The 13732-nt window shown below is 40.0% G+C and overlaps 1 protein-coding gene across 9 annotated transcripts in view; it reads left to right on the top strand.

Moving 5' to 3' along the window:
• The window catches only part of MCF2L (MCF.2 cell line derived transforming sequence like), a 162869-nt gene that overhangs the window by 47626 nt on the left and 101511 nt on the right, over nucleotides 1-13732 (top strand). For 2 of the 9 annotated variants that reach the window (XM_051617545.1, XM_051617624.1), the window contains exon 1: nucleotides 12343-13535. The exons of the other annotated variants lie outside the window; for them this stretch is intronic. In XM_051617545.1, coding sequence (XP_051473505.1) covers nucleotides 13415-13535 — 121 coding nt within the window. In that variant the 5' untranslated portion in view covers nucleotides 12343-13414. Of the gene's footprint in view, nucleotides 1-12342; nucleotides 13536-13732 lie in introns of those variants that run through there. 9 annotated transcript variants of the gene reach the window in all.

Below are 13732 nucleotides of genomic sequence, written 5' to 3' on the forward strand. Positions count from 1 at the left end.
ATCTGAGTCCTGCAAACCCTGATGTTCGCCTTTCAATTTCCAATGCTGCTGTCCTAAGCAGCTCTCTTGCCTGGTCTCCTGCCTGAAGTCCATCCGCTGCACCCAGCCTCACACTAAACCTCCTCTCCCAGCGCCTGTATCTCCTCCGTGCTCCTTCAGTCCCTACTGCCCCTCCTACTCCCCAGCATCCCCTGTACCAAGCCTCATCCCTTCCACAGGCCTCCTAGCAGTGTCTTCTCCCAGTAAAAAATTACTCTGCTCAGCATCTTCCATCACCCAAGTCCAGCCTTCCCCTCATGCTGCAGTCTCACTGACTGGCCTTCCCTGATCCGGCAGGCTCACCTCCACCTTGCTCTAGCTAGAAGCCACGTTTCTACTGCTGGGGATCCTTCTACCTCCTGTGCCTAGTCATCTGCTGCTAGTGGGAGGAGGCGGGAGCACCAGGGAAAGAGTGAGCTCCCAGCCGGTTTGGGTGTGTCTGTGGAGCTGTACCAAGCCCCGAGGCTGGAGGCGCCTTTACCCTTTCCTCTTGTTACACCGGAGGTTGTGGATTTAGCACGTAATAGATAGAAAACTACATTCTGGGTATTGTGGAGATTGTATTAGGTGCTGAAAGGGGTTCCTGCTGAGCTTAGAATCAATGACAAGCCGTGAGTTTGTCAAAGCCAGAGGGTAGAAGTATGCTAATGCAGTGTGGATAGGAGATGTGACTATTTGTCAGGACATAGAGGAAGTGGATTCTAAATCCTCAGTGTCGTAAAAATTTGCATCACCCAGTGCCTAACAATAAAGATTACTTTCCTAGGTCCTTTGTTGAAGGGGCCCCCTTCAGAAAAGAAAGGAGATTTTGTTCAGTCAGCCCTTTAATGACTACGTCTGTCTGTGTGCATTTGAGGGAAGGGGACTCAGATAGCCAGATGAAATTTAACAGAAGGTCTTTGTGTAAAATGTATGGACTCTAAGAAAGAAATATCTTTTAAATCAGTTTTCAAGAAAATTGTGAAGTTACAGGGCAAAAAAAATAGAGTATAGTAGTATTCTGTTCTGTATCATGGTTACTTTGTAGTAAATATTCAGACGATGACACTTCAAACCTATTTCCATTTTTCAACCCTATTTCTGGGTAAATTTTGTTTCAAAGAGGTATAGCTGCATGTGTAAGACATTAAATTAGAAATAAAATTAGAAATTAAATTAGAAATCCTGAATTATGAGGAGTTCTGTTTGCTGCACTTGTCTTCTTCTTGTGTAGAGGTTATTTGAAGTTGTAAGGTATAAAAAAATAGGCAGTTTAGTATTAGTTCTTTATTTCTTGAGCACCAAAGTAAGAAGGCGTAATCATTTAAGAAAGGTGAATAGAATTAGTAACTGGAAATTGAGAATTTAGGATCTGTTAATTGTTATACAGCACTGTCCACCCATTACAAATGAATTTATAATTTGTTTAGTCTGTGATAACGTGATCAGCTGCCAGCTCTTGAAAGTTCTGCACACTTGTAATTTATTCTGTTCCATCCCTCTAAAACATGAAGCAGAGCTCATTAATTGCCTTTCATGAAGATCTCTGCTAATACGGAAATGGAGCCTCATTCCTTCATTAGCAGCCAGAAACTGCTTACTCTGGTAGCTCTGAAGTTTGTACAGACTTCAGATCTGCTTTAGATACATTTGCTGTAGTTCATTTAGCGTCTAAAAAAATTAACACAGGCTTGAAGACTACCTTTCTCTCCTTTGATAAAGGAATTTGACTATGATGCTTATAGCTTCTGTACTTTCTAACAGCTGTTAAATATATGATGCTACACCATTTATCTGCCTGCAAGTGTGCATAACTTATAAATAATTTAATGTTTTACTTTACCACTTGGCCTCTTCACATAACTCAAAAATGAGGAAGATAAATTTCTGCTAAATTATTAATCCACCAGGAAATTGAAACAACTGATATCAATTAAGCACCAAAAATGGCTCTGTTTTTCTCTGTGAGAATCAAAGCAGTGAACGTAACTGGATAACAGCAAGGAAGATAAATGAGATGATCATAGAATAATTTAGATTGGGAAGGACTTCTTCAGGGTCATCTAGTCCAACCACCTGCTCAAAACCAGTCTACTTATTATGGACATGCTCAGTTGAGTCTTGAATGCCTCCAAGGGTGGCAATGTTCCAGGCTGGCGATATTCCAGGAGTCTTCTCTATCCTCAGGTACATGGGCAGGGCACATGGGACCTGTTGCCTGCCTAGCTGGTGGAATCTAGTGGCTGCCTGCAGTGTTAAACATTTTCCCACTGTTTAAAACCTATCCAGCAAAGCATACAGGCTCTCTAGTTCTGTTGTGGCAGAGGAAAAAAAATTCTGCTCAACCTAGATGGATCTTTAATAGATCAAAGTACAGTGGCTTTATGAAGGCTTCCTACTTAAAATAATCTGATTTTGTTAATTTTCACAGTAGCCAGTTGTTTCTTTTAGTTATTTCCTGGGTTTTGTTTTGCCATATCAATGTACTGTACGTTGTAGTAGTTTTCACAGATTGGTTTTCAATGTTTGAAGATAATGAAATGGTTTTACGTAGGGAAATGTTATAAAATATCACAAGTATCCAGGATAGCAGCAAAGTCCAGGTATGTAGCTAGAAAGCAGAGTGTTCTGCTGGTGAAGTTTGACACAAGAAAGCTTTCACGGTATAATACACAGTTTTGCAAAGAGCTATATAAATTATAGTTAAGCCTGTGTTCTGCAGAGTTTCTGCTCTCATAACAGCCTTTTCTCTGATACAAGTTTGGTTTTATTGATTTGGATTTATTTGGATTCAAAAGCAACTGAGAAGTTTTAAACTACTTGATTATTGTATATATTTAATATGAACTGCAGCATATGTGCCTTTTATATTTCATTTTCCTACTTTCTTCTCACTCCTGGGATATATATGGGAATCCCATATGTGCCTTTTATATTTCATTTTCCTACTTTCTTCTCACTCCTGGGATATATATGGGAATCCCATATGTGCCTCCAGTGGGAAAGGTCAATATATGTCATGCTTTCCAGATGTGCTGCCTGTATTTAAGGATACAAAATTTAAAAATATCCCTATCCTGTGCAGACGTGCACATTACTAATAGAGGTGGCTGGTCCTGGTGGCCTCTACACATCACAAATCTGAACATAGATTGGTCCTGTGGCTAAGTCTCCAATTAATGTTTGATTGCACAATGAAAGGATCCATTCGCAAGATGAGCCTGTCCTTGGATTTGGAGTTCCACTGACTTTTGAACATGGTGCTCTGCTAACTGTTACCAGTCACGTGGGTGAAACATCAGAGGTTATTTGGAGGGCAAAACATTTTTCTATGAGGAGAATGGGATGTGTGCAGGGGCTAAAATACACACAGTTTAAGTTCACAGGGACAGTATTTATGGCAAGGCAGATGGAGTGGTGAGAGCAGGATCAGAGCTGTCACCTGGAAAAGATGTTACCTTTCTGGAACAGAACACACTCCTCAAAGATCCCAGCTGCTGAGTCCAAGCCCCCAGTATCTATCTTCTAGCACTTTCAGAGTCATTACCATCTTCCTCAAACAAACTGGGATCGATCGAGTCAGTTTAGGATGAAGAGTGAAGCAATGGGGTAATGATTTTGAGTGTCACACTTTTCGGAAACACATCCTTGATGGACACCAGATCATGCCTGTTTAACATTTCTTCTGTACGGGAACAAATAAAAAGTGCTGGCACAGTGCTATCTTTAGGTATGAAGAGAGAAGTGTCATTTATATTGTTTGAAGAAAATAATCTGTCAATCCAAATGTAATGGGACCAAAATCTGAGAGAGAAGAAAGGGTTACTGACTGCAACTGACCTTTGGCTGTACAGATCTACAGCAGTGAGGTTGCACATTTTGTACCCTTTGTAGTCTTTATTTTTATGAGAGAATATGTAGGAAAATGTTTTTGCTCGGGTATATTTTTTTATGTAATGCCTTGACTTTTTCTTTCTCGGTAGTTTCTATATTAAGTGTTCTTTCCTTGAGTGTTTTCCCATCAAGAGGAACCATTAATTCATCATTGCTTATTTCTACTTCATATGTTTAATTCACAAGATTTGTGTCTTTCAGCATGTTTTGATTTAATAATTCATTTGGAGACTGTAATTTCAATGATTCATTTGCCCATTGTGCCTTTATTGGGCCTCTTAGTGTATAGCCATACTGTTTTATTAAGAGCACCTCCCCTATGAAGACAAGCTGAGAGAGTTGTGGCTGTTCAGCCTGGAGAAGAGAAGGCTCCAGGAAGACCTTGTAGTGGCCTTCCAGTACCTGAAGGGGCTACAGGAAAGCTGGGGAGGGGCTTTTTACAAGGGCTTGTAGTGAGAGGATGAAGGGTAATGGTTTTAAGCTGGAAGAGGGTGGATTTAAGTTAGGCTTTAGGAAGAAATTCTTTAGTGTGAGGGTGGTGAGACATTGGCACAGGTTGCCCAGGGAAGTTGGGGCTGTTCCCTCCCTGGAAGTTTCCAAGGCCAGGATGGATGGGGCTTTGAGCAACCTGATCTAGCGGGAGGTGTCCCTGCCTGTGCATGGCAGGGATTTGGAACTCGATGATCTTTAAGGTCCATTCCAACCCAAACCATCCTATGAATCTATGATTAAAACATATTAAGATCTCTGCTGAAGAGAATCCAAAAGAGACAAGCACAGCTTGCAGTACATATTTTGGGAAATAATAATTAAACAATATGCCCGACCTGGAAATCAATAGGTATTTACAATTTTGACAGTTTTTCACATGCTGCATTGCATGCCAGGGTTATTGACTTTTTCAGCCAGCCACGTCATGTGTTCCTGTCCTGCTTGTCCTACCTGGAACATATCAATGTATAATTCACCGTGTGGCTGCAGAAAATGCAAATGCCCACACCAGTGAAGCAGGAGGGGGAGGTTACTGGGAGCGGGAGTCCTACCTTTGGCAGCAGTACAGGGTCAGGTCAAACAGAGTGCTTGTGGGATTCTGGCTAAGTTCAGTGCTGGTGCTTGCTGGTAAGACACGACATATGGAATGTATTTCTCAGTCTTTCTAAGAATCACAGCCATAGTGGCTGCATATCGTGCAACATTTGTTACACATTTTCAGGGGAAATTGTCTTATCAATTGTTAGTTGTCAAAGAGCTTCTCATTTTTAAACTTAAATGCAAACTTGTCCTAGTCCTTTGCAGTTCCAGTTGGCATAAAGACCCTTGGTCTCTCTCTTACTGTGTGGTTAGATCTATTTGCTTGAATGTTTTAAATTATGATTGTGTACTTAAAAATATGTCTATTAGAACTGATTGCTGATAAGCAGAATGAGGCAAACTAACTCGGAACAGACTAAAACTTTGACTGCCTAGTAAGCTGGCGGCTGTTCCACCAGTAACTCCTTTCATCCCAGTTCAATTAAATGTGCTTATCTGTACACATGGAAAATCCCATTTTGCTGGAGGCCTACATGAATGATCATCAAAACCAGCAGTTCATTAATTCTTTGTGTTCATTAATATGATGAAAATCTCATTCCTTCTGCAAGCACTTACGTGATTTATCACTTTTGCACCCCTACAGCCGTTTCAGAAAGTCGCAGTAGAAAACCTACAGTGCTGCATCCTAACAGTAGTCTGAGAAAAATCATATTAGGTTCTTACAGTCTAGGGATTTTTATAGCATTTCTGAAAGGCTCCTAAAAGGTATTACTTATAGCTGCATACGAGCTTTGTGTGGTATTAGTAGTACCATTTATTTTGTGCTGAGTGGATTACTGCCATATAAATTCGTAATCGGTGTAACAGTCCATGCAGAAGAATTTCAAAGCAGCTACTCAACTGAAAACACTTTCTCTTTATTAATACCCCATTCATAGAGAGACTAAAGAGGGAGGATTGTGAAATGTGGAAAAGAATTAAAGTCTGACAGGGAAAGAGGTGAGAGCTGAGCAGAGGATCCCTTGGATCCAAAGTGCATAGCAATAGGGAACAGTTTTCAGAGGAAGGAAACTACAGTAGCGTAGATTGAAAACTCAAAGGGTGCTTCTGGCCTGCATAGCACAACGCCATCTATTTATGTATGTACACTGCAGTCATTCTTCACTGTACATACTAGATTATTGAGAACATCATAAGCTGTCTCTCTTATGAGGAAAGGCTGAGAGAGCTGGGACTCTTTAGCCTGGAGAATAGAAGGCCGAGGGGAGACCTTATTAATGCCTGTAAGTACCTAGAGGGTAGGTGCAAGGAGGATGGAGCCAGACTCTTTTCAGTAGATCCCAGTGACAGGACAAGGGGCAACAGGCACAAGGTGGAACATGTGAATGTGAGAAAAAACTTCTTTACTATGAGGATAACAGAGCCCTGGAACAGGCTGCCGAGGGAGATTGTGGAGTTCCCTTCTCTGGAGATATTCAAGACCCACCTGGATGCAGTCCTGAGTAATGTGCTCTGGGGGATCCTGCTTTAGCAGGGGAGAGGGACTAGATGATCTCTAGAAGTCCCTTCCAACTCTAACAATTCTGTGACCCACCCCTGCTAAGAGCTGTTTAGATACATAGATCCAGCAGCACTCTATAATATATTCCACACTTTGGAATTGTCAAAGGTATTGCCTTCAGGAAAAGATCTGAAAATCACCCATCTAATCATAGATTTCACAATGTCCAGAACCTCAGCAAAATCAACGTTTCTGAGCGATTGAGAAACATGTTCAAGAGGCTGCTCTGCCTCCTGTAGAGAAATGAAGTGCAGGTTTCATTCAGCTGATCACTAATCTCAAATGTGGCAGACCCAGCTAGGGGGAGCAGCAGTATCTTGCCAGAATGTAAATGCATACGAACCGCTTTTCCCTCCCTGGCTCCTTCTTCCAGAAATCAACCCAATGGGAAAGTACTGTGTACCTGCTGTAGTTATTAGAAGACAGAGTGTTTGAACTAGAACTCTCTTTTGAGCATAATCAAGGTATTATTGTGTAATAAATATTCCAGCAAAAGTTCTTGCAGCATAAAATGTTGGCTTTCTCTTCTGCAGTGGATTCTGTACAGAGCTGTTTGCTGGAAAGTCAGTCAATGTTGACTTTATGTCTTAATACTTTTCATATGTTCCTATGTTTTTATACAGATATATACATACACATGTATAAACACATTGGATTTTTGAACAGAGGTTCGACTAACATAACCTAATGTATAAAGGCCACTACTTAATCTCACCCTTCATTTTGATTATTAGTTATATAGATGTAGCTGACACATGGCACTATGTCCCAGGTTTTATGTGCTGGGCATAGCCAATAAGCTTGAAACTGTAGTATCTTTTCAGGACATTGTCAATAAAGTTATACTTGATAAACCATTTAAAGCCACTTCTTTTTGATGCCAGTTGTTTTATCTGGTTTATGTCAGCAGCTTCCCTTTCCTGTGACTCCATGGTGTGCAGGCACAGCTGTGCAGTGACATCAAAGATCTCCTGTTAGTTTCCTTCTCCTTTTCTGCCTGCAAATTCCCTTCTCTACAGGTCCACCATCTGCTGTGGTTATCTCCCTCCCTTGCATTGTGCTCACAACAGCAGCAGTTGGGTACTGAACACAGGGCTGAGATGTTGTGGTTGGGTCAATGTGTGGGCCTGTAACAAGCATAGGACCGAAATAATTCACAGGAGGTTCCTAATCTGAAATTATTCCTGTTTACATGCCTTCACTTCTGACCAAAAAGGTGGGCTTCATACTTATGACAAGTTGCTCGATTCCAACCTGTCATTGTCATTTACCATGTCATTTTACCTAATAGAGTTTAAGTAAACAATTAAACTGGTGATGACAGTTGCTTAATTAGCTCCAGTATAGGAGTAGCCTTTACCTGCAGCTCTGGTTGCTAATTAGGCTTTTGCCATGTTCAGCCCTCGTGATCTTCACCACTGTAAGTGCAGTTTCCATGCTCCTTACCAGAACATCTCTGAAGTTCTTAAATAGATTGCTAGTTGCCTTCAAAAGTTAAAGGATTTACATTAAAGGGCAAACTAGAAGTGCTGTCTTCTTATATGTCAAAGCTCAGTTTGCTTTGCTGGTAATAATGAGTTGTTCTCTTCTACTTATTTGTCTTATCCAGTATGGTTTTCTGAGTATTTTCTATTGCTAATGGTGTTCTTTGGAGATGGGTCAAATGTATTGCTGACTCCCAGGAAATTCAGAGATGCAGTATAAGATTACTTGAATTAGAGGTACAGATGTTAGGCTTCAAAAGCTTTTTTTATCTTGACAATTAAATATTAACACTTGCAGAACACTGTAACCCTAATTTTGTATCTTGGAAAGGTGGGGGTTTTTTTGTTGTTGTTGTTGTTGTTGTTGTTTTGGTTTGGTTTTATTCTAAATTTAAATTACAAAATGCTCTGGTTTAGGTTTTATTTTATATGGTAATAGCTTACCTTTTTTTTGAGAGATCGCTTTAAAAAAAGACTGGCAGCTGTGGTTCAGCAGCATAATGTGCAAGTATAAATAGGATGCAAGCTGTCCATTTATCTCAGTCCTGATCTACTTATATTCGTCTGATGCTTATTACAATCGTGGTTTGTCCCTGAGCAGATACATCCAGTTAGGATTAAGCTTGGACAACTAACCTAATTCGCTCTTTGCCCTAATTCAGGGTTTCTCTGTATATTTCTCATGAAGCCAAGTAATTCTTTTAACTCCTAACCTTTAAAACATTAGTATGTTTATCACTGTTTACATTTTTGGGAGATACTGAGTTTGTTTGTAGTAGTTTTTAGGTTTGTCAGAATGTATTTCCATCTCAGTTTCTGAGGTTTCTCCCCACTCCAGCTTCTCCTTATATGTCATGGTATTTTATGAAATTTAATTCCAGTTCAGAGATTATCTAGATTGCACTACAGGAGCTCTTTCTAATATTTTATTAGATGGAATTTTCTGATAGAGTAGCCTGAAGTGAAATATAAGCTCACCTATCCAATTCTAACAAGTATAGAAATTTAGGCAACAGATGTACCTAAGCCATATCCATCTTATCCACATTGAAAAAGGAAGAGTTATTCTTTTCTCATATTACAGTAAACTTGGCATTATGGAATAATAATTTATTTGTCAGGGTTAGAGAGAGGTCTTCTCTCAGGATTTTCCCTCTACAAGAACCATGTGAAATTTGTGGATGTAAAAATACCAAGGACTGTCTTTAATGTCTCAGCTACCCTTTCTTTTTCATTTGAAATCAGCCTCTAGCTGACTTTTTCCTGTTTTAGCCTCATGACTAGCCTCTGGTGTGGATTATTTTTTGTCAACTTCTATTTATATACAAAATCAACACAAGCAAAATACTTGCATTCATGTATGGTTATAAGAAGGCTCAGGACTAACCCTAACAGCAACCAGTGCTCCCTTGTTACAGTGTACAGATATTCAACTCTATAAAACAGATTACATTTCAGATTAGAAGTAGCCTGTATGTTGTATTTTTGTGTACAACATCATCATTGTATTAAATAATAAAGTATGAGTCCAATTTAGCTGTTTGTTTTCAACAGAATAAATGTGTGCAAAGATAATCAATGATGCATGCTTTAAACAAAAATGTAGACATTTTGCTTTTCTTCCTCTCATTTCATTTCCACTGTCATTGTGAATGTGCTGATGCTGAAGGATACATAAGGCACTTGTCCTTTTTGAAAAGATGAAGAGATTTATCTTGTGTGTACCCTTATATTTGTTTTTTAGAAACTTGTTCAAGAATCAATGATTTCTGAGTTCTGCATACATGTGTGTTAGATTAAATTCCCCATATAATTTTTCCTAGTCTTTTATATTCTTAATGTGAGATCTCTTTTGCAGTCAGTCCCCTGAGTTTTATTGAGGATGTTATGGTGCTTCTGATAATGAAGTTTTTCTGCAGAAGCTCCTCCCAGCAGGTACTCCAGGGGAAAAACCAGGAGAAGCAGTAGGTACAGATCTCACAGGTAAACTCCTGTGTGGTGTGTGCATGGTGGAATCTTGAAGTGCCAGGCATGAGAGGTGCCATGTTTTCTTGTCCTTGAGATGCAGTTTTTTCCCTGAAAAATGAAATCTGTAATTAAAGACAAATGGCAACACTAGTGGCAGTGGCATATCAGCAGAAAAGAAGAAAAACTTGTTTCGAGGAGTGGAATTAAAACAGGAGAAACACTAGAGCAGTGTTGATTTTGCTGCCAGAGTCTCCTGCACAGTACAGTTAAGAAGGATGTGTGGTCCTATAATGCAAACATTTCAATGCTGCGTTGAGTGTGAGGAGGTAAAGAAGGGCCTGTAAATAATTGTTAGTGACATTTGAAATATCCCATAAAGATAAGGTTCCTAAACAAACAAAAAGATGAAAGAAACTATGAGAACACCTGGTAGTGATGAAAGCGATGGCAGCTTTATGTAATGATTCCCAAGAAAGCTTGAAGTTATTGTACTAAAACACTGTGAGATTTCCTGGACTCAAAAGAATCAGAGAGAGAATACAGATGTAAGCCAGTATGGCTGCTTCCTTTCTCAATGTGCAACACTGTGTCTGTGGTCAGAAACAGTACTGAAAATGATGCATGAGACAAGCCCTGCTTCATTGCCACAGTTTTGTTGGTTCCGTCATGCTGTTTGTGGCCATTTAATGATAATCATGGAGGTATTACCCATTGAATGTTACTGTTTATGGAGCGTGAAGAAAGAGATAGATGCAGTCTAATTGGTTTTGCCAACTAACACTCAAAGAATGCTACCATTTTTAGACTGCTGTGTAGTCTGTTGATGCCATAGACAGCAGAGAAGAAATCCTTCTAATAGGAGCTTTTGTTGTAGTAATGTCAATGGCAAAGGAAAATATTCAGATTATTTTCCTGGAGATAGAGGCTGCTGCTGTTGGAAAACACTGTGTTAGACCATCTGTTTCCTTCTGATTGCACACCACCATAGCCATTGTTGTGATTAATTTCTTTGCTTCTAGGCACAAATTTGAGTGCTGGAAAGAAGATTAAAAGCTTGTTTTGTAGACAAGGATGTAGCTAATGCCTAGGTTTCAGTAGGATTGTGTGTACGAAACAATTTTACAATTCAAGTCATCGATCTTCTGTGTGTGTTTGATACATGAAGAAAGCAAGGAGGATGTTCTTTTGCTTCATTGTAATAATCCTCTGCACAAATTGTTGGTGAGATTTCCGCTCTCTGCCACTAGTGTGGTGGTACACTCAAAACACCCATGGGAAAAAGAATCACTTTTCTAGCTGGTGGCTTGGCTGCTGGAAGAAGATGTGTAGTCTAATCAATGTCCCACTCAATGATCAGACCAGGGCCTTTGGTCATGAAGCCTGTGTGCCCAAAAACCCCAAAAAAGTAGTAGCCTGCCAGGCAGGAGGAAAGCCCTGATGGTTGGAAGTCTGCTACAGGCATCTCCTGATCACATTCAATGACTCCACTTGGAAACTCAGCAGGAAGGAGCAAGTTGCAGTCTTGTTTCTGCAGGCATTACTGTTCCACTGAATCAGACCAGAAGGACTGGTTTGTGCCCCACAGCGATGAGCAGTGTGAGAAGAGATGGAATGTTGTCTAATATAGATGCTGTGCCTTATTTCAGTTCTCTTTTGCTTGAACCCTGGGCATAGACTGCAGTGGCAGTGTGTAGCATGGTGGTTTTCTAACACTGAGCTGTCCCTCTCCTTCCTTCCTTCCCTCCTAATTCCTCTATTACTTAAATAAGCTTGGTAGGCCTTTGATCCAGGATGAGTAGCATGGCTGCATTATGCATTGGTCCATCTGCTCAGTATAATGAATTTGGAAAACAAGTGATATTTGCATAAAATGTTTATTTAACATAACATTTCAATATTGTCACATTTGCCTTTGATTTCGTGTTGAAAGTCAAATGTTTTCCAGCTGAAGCGGTAATGATTCTCCTTCATTGGCAAGGTATATTCAAGCTAGTATTTTGTAATAACTTAGTTAATGTTTACTTCAGCATAACTTAACTAAAGGTTACCTGTTTTCATTAGTTTTCAGAGGAATGATAGTTGGTACACCATATTTCAAAACACTCTTTAGTGTGATGTGTGTAATGGTATATATTCGGGTTGTGGTGGAGCCATGGCCATACAGGACATAGTTAAACAGAATTGAGAGGAAAATGTTGACTGCCAAGTAAAGCAGCATTATCAATTTCCTCTCTCCTGCAATGAAAGAGACAGGGGGAACAGACAGTGTAGGGTTTCCTGATATTTTAAGAAAGCCTGGGATTCATTTCCCCTCCCTTCCTTCCTAATAGTTGTTTGGTAACTCCCAGGAAGATTCAGGTTTTTCTTGTGAGACCTCTCTGCTCACATATTCTGGGAACAGGCTTTGCCTTTAAAGGACTTTGTCCTCTCTTCTCTGCAAATTCAGGGGGAGGAAGAGGAGATAGATTGATGGTGAGAGTCTAACTTAGGGAAATGAACTGAAGAGGAGTTTCTAGCTGACAACACTGTATTGACAATTGACAATTTTCTTTTAATTTATTGGCATGAGCATAGTACTGGCCCCTGAGGAATACAGGGTGCCTCAGACACAGAACTAGGAAGTGCAACAAGTGTCAGCGTGAGATTTCTGCCCTTGGAGCACTGTGTTGTGAACTTACAAGCAAGACTGTTAAGTTACAATAACGACCTTCAACTTGCCCTTCTTCAGGAGAAACCACGGATGTCTCTTTGCAACAGCTGAACATCCCTCATGTTAAGGAGAAGGATGTGAAGGCAGAGGCAATAGTACCAGCTGCTTGGGTTGAGCAGCGGCTTTGGATCATCGTGTGTGGCTGGAGTGCACTAACAAACTGGATGTTTGTGGGGGCTTTTCTTCAGTGGAAACAGCACAGGGCTGCTAGTTTGGCTGCAGTTCTTTTTGGATGAAACACTGAAAAGCAGACAGTGCCACAAGTGTTTTTTTGGAACTTTCACCTGCTAGTCTGACCTGACTTAGATGAGAAGCTGTGCCTCCTTTATTCATACTGATTACACTGAAAGTAGATTGAAAGCTGTGGGAAGATGTCCTGTCTGCTGAGCATAGCATGCTAGGAACTGAGAGGGTCTCACAGCTTTGGACAGAAACTATCTTGGCATTTTTGGTCCATTAAGTACAACTGATTTTTTGTTTTTTCTTTGTAGTAAAATCAGGTACTGTTTTCTGGGAAAAAGCATATAAAAGACAAATAACCAAACAGCACCCATTTCCAGCTCTTTACATCCTTTTTAATCTTTTTTGGTAGTGTTTGAATTTGAGAAAGAAATTTTATGTACCATTAACATTTAAAAACAAAATCAGAGTAACTTTCAGTGTGTTAGAAGAGTGTAATTCTGAAGCACTGATTTTTTATTTCATTTGGTGAATAACTTGGTGAAGATACAGGGATACACATCCATGTCTCAACGCCGCATTTTCAGAGAAAGACATGAAAGTCATTTTAGGATCCTACCAAGATTCATCCAAATCCTGCATGGCAGACGACACACAAGGAATAACCCACGCCAAATATGCTCTGGTGAGATGAATGTAGAGGTGATCCTATAGTGTGATTTATATCTAGATAGAATGTTTGCACTTAAATTGGAGCAGCACGTGAGGTGAATTTGAGCAGTAAATGGTGTTGCTGCTTTTCTCAACTCTGATGATTCTTGTAGGAACTAGTATTTTTTCTCAAAGCATACTCATGTAAGGAAGCAGCAACTGTTATAGTTA

This window comes from Apus apus, chromosome 1 (genome assembly GCF_020740795.1).
Source record: "Apus apus isolate bApuApu2 chromosome 1, bApuApu2.pri.cur, whole genome shotgun sequence".
Classification (NCBI taxonomy): Eukaryota; Metazoa; Chordata; class Aves; order Apodiformes; family Apodidae; genus Apus; species Apus apus.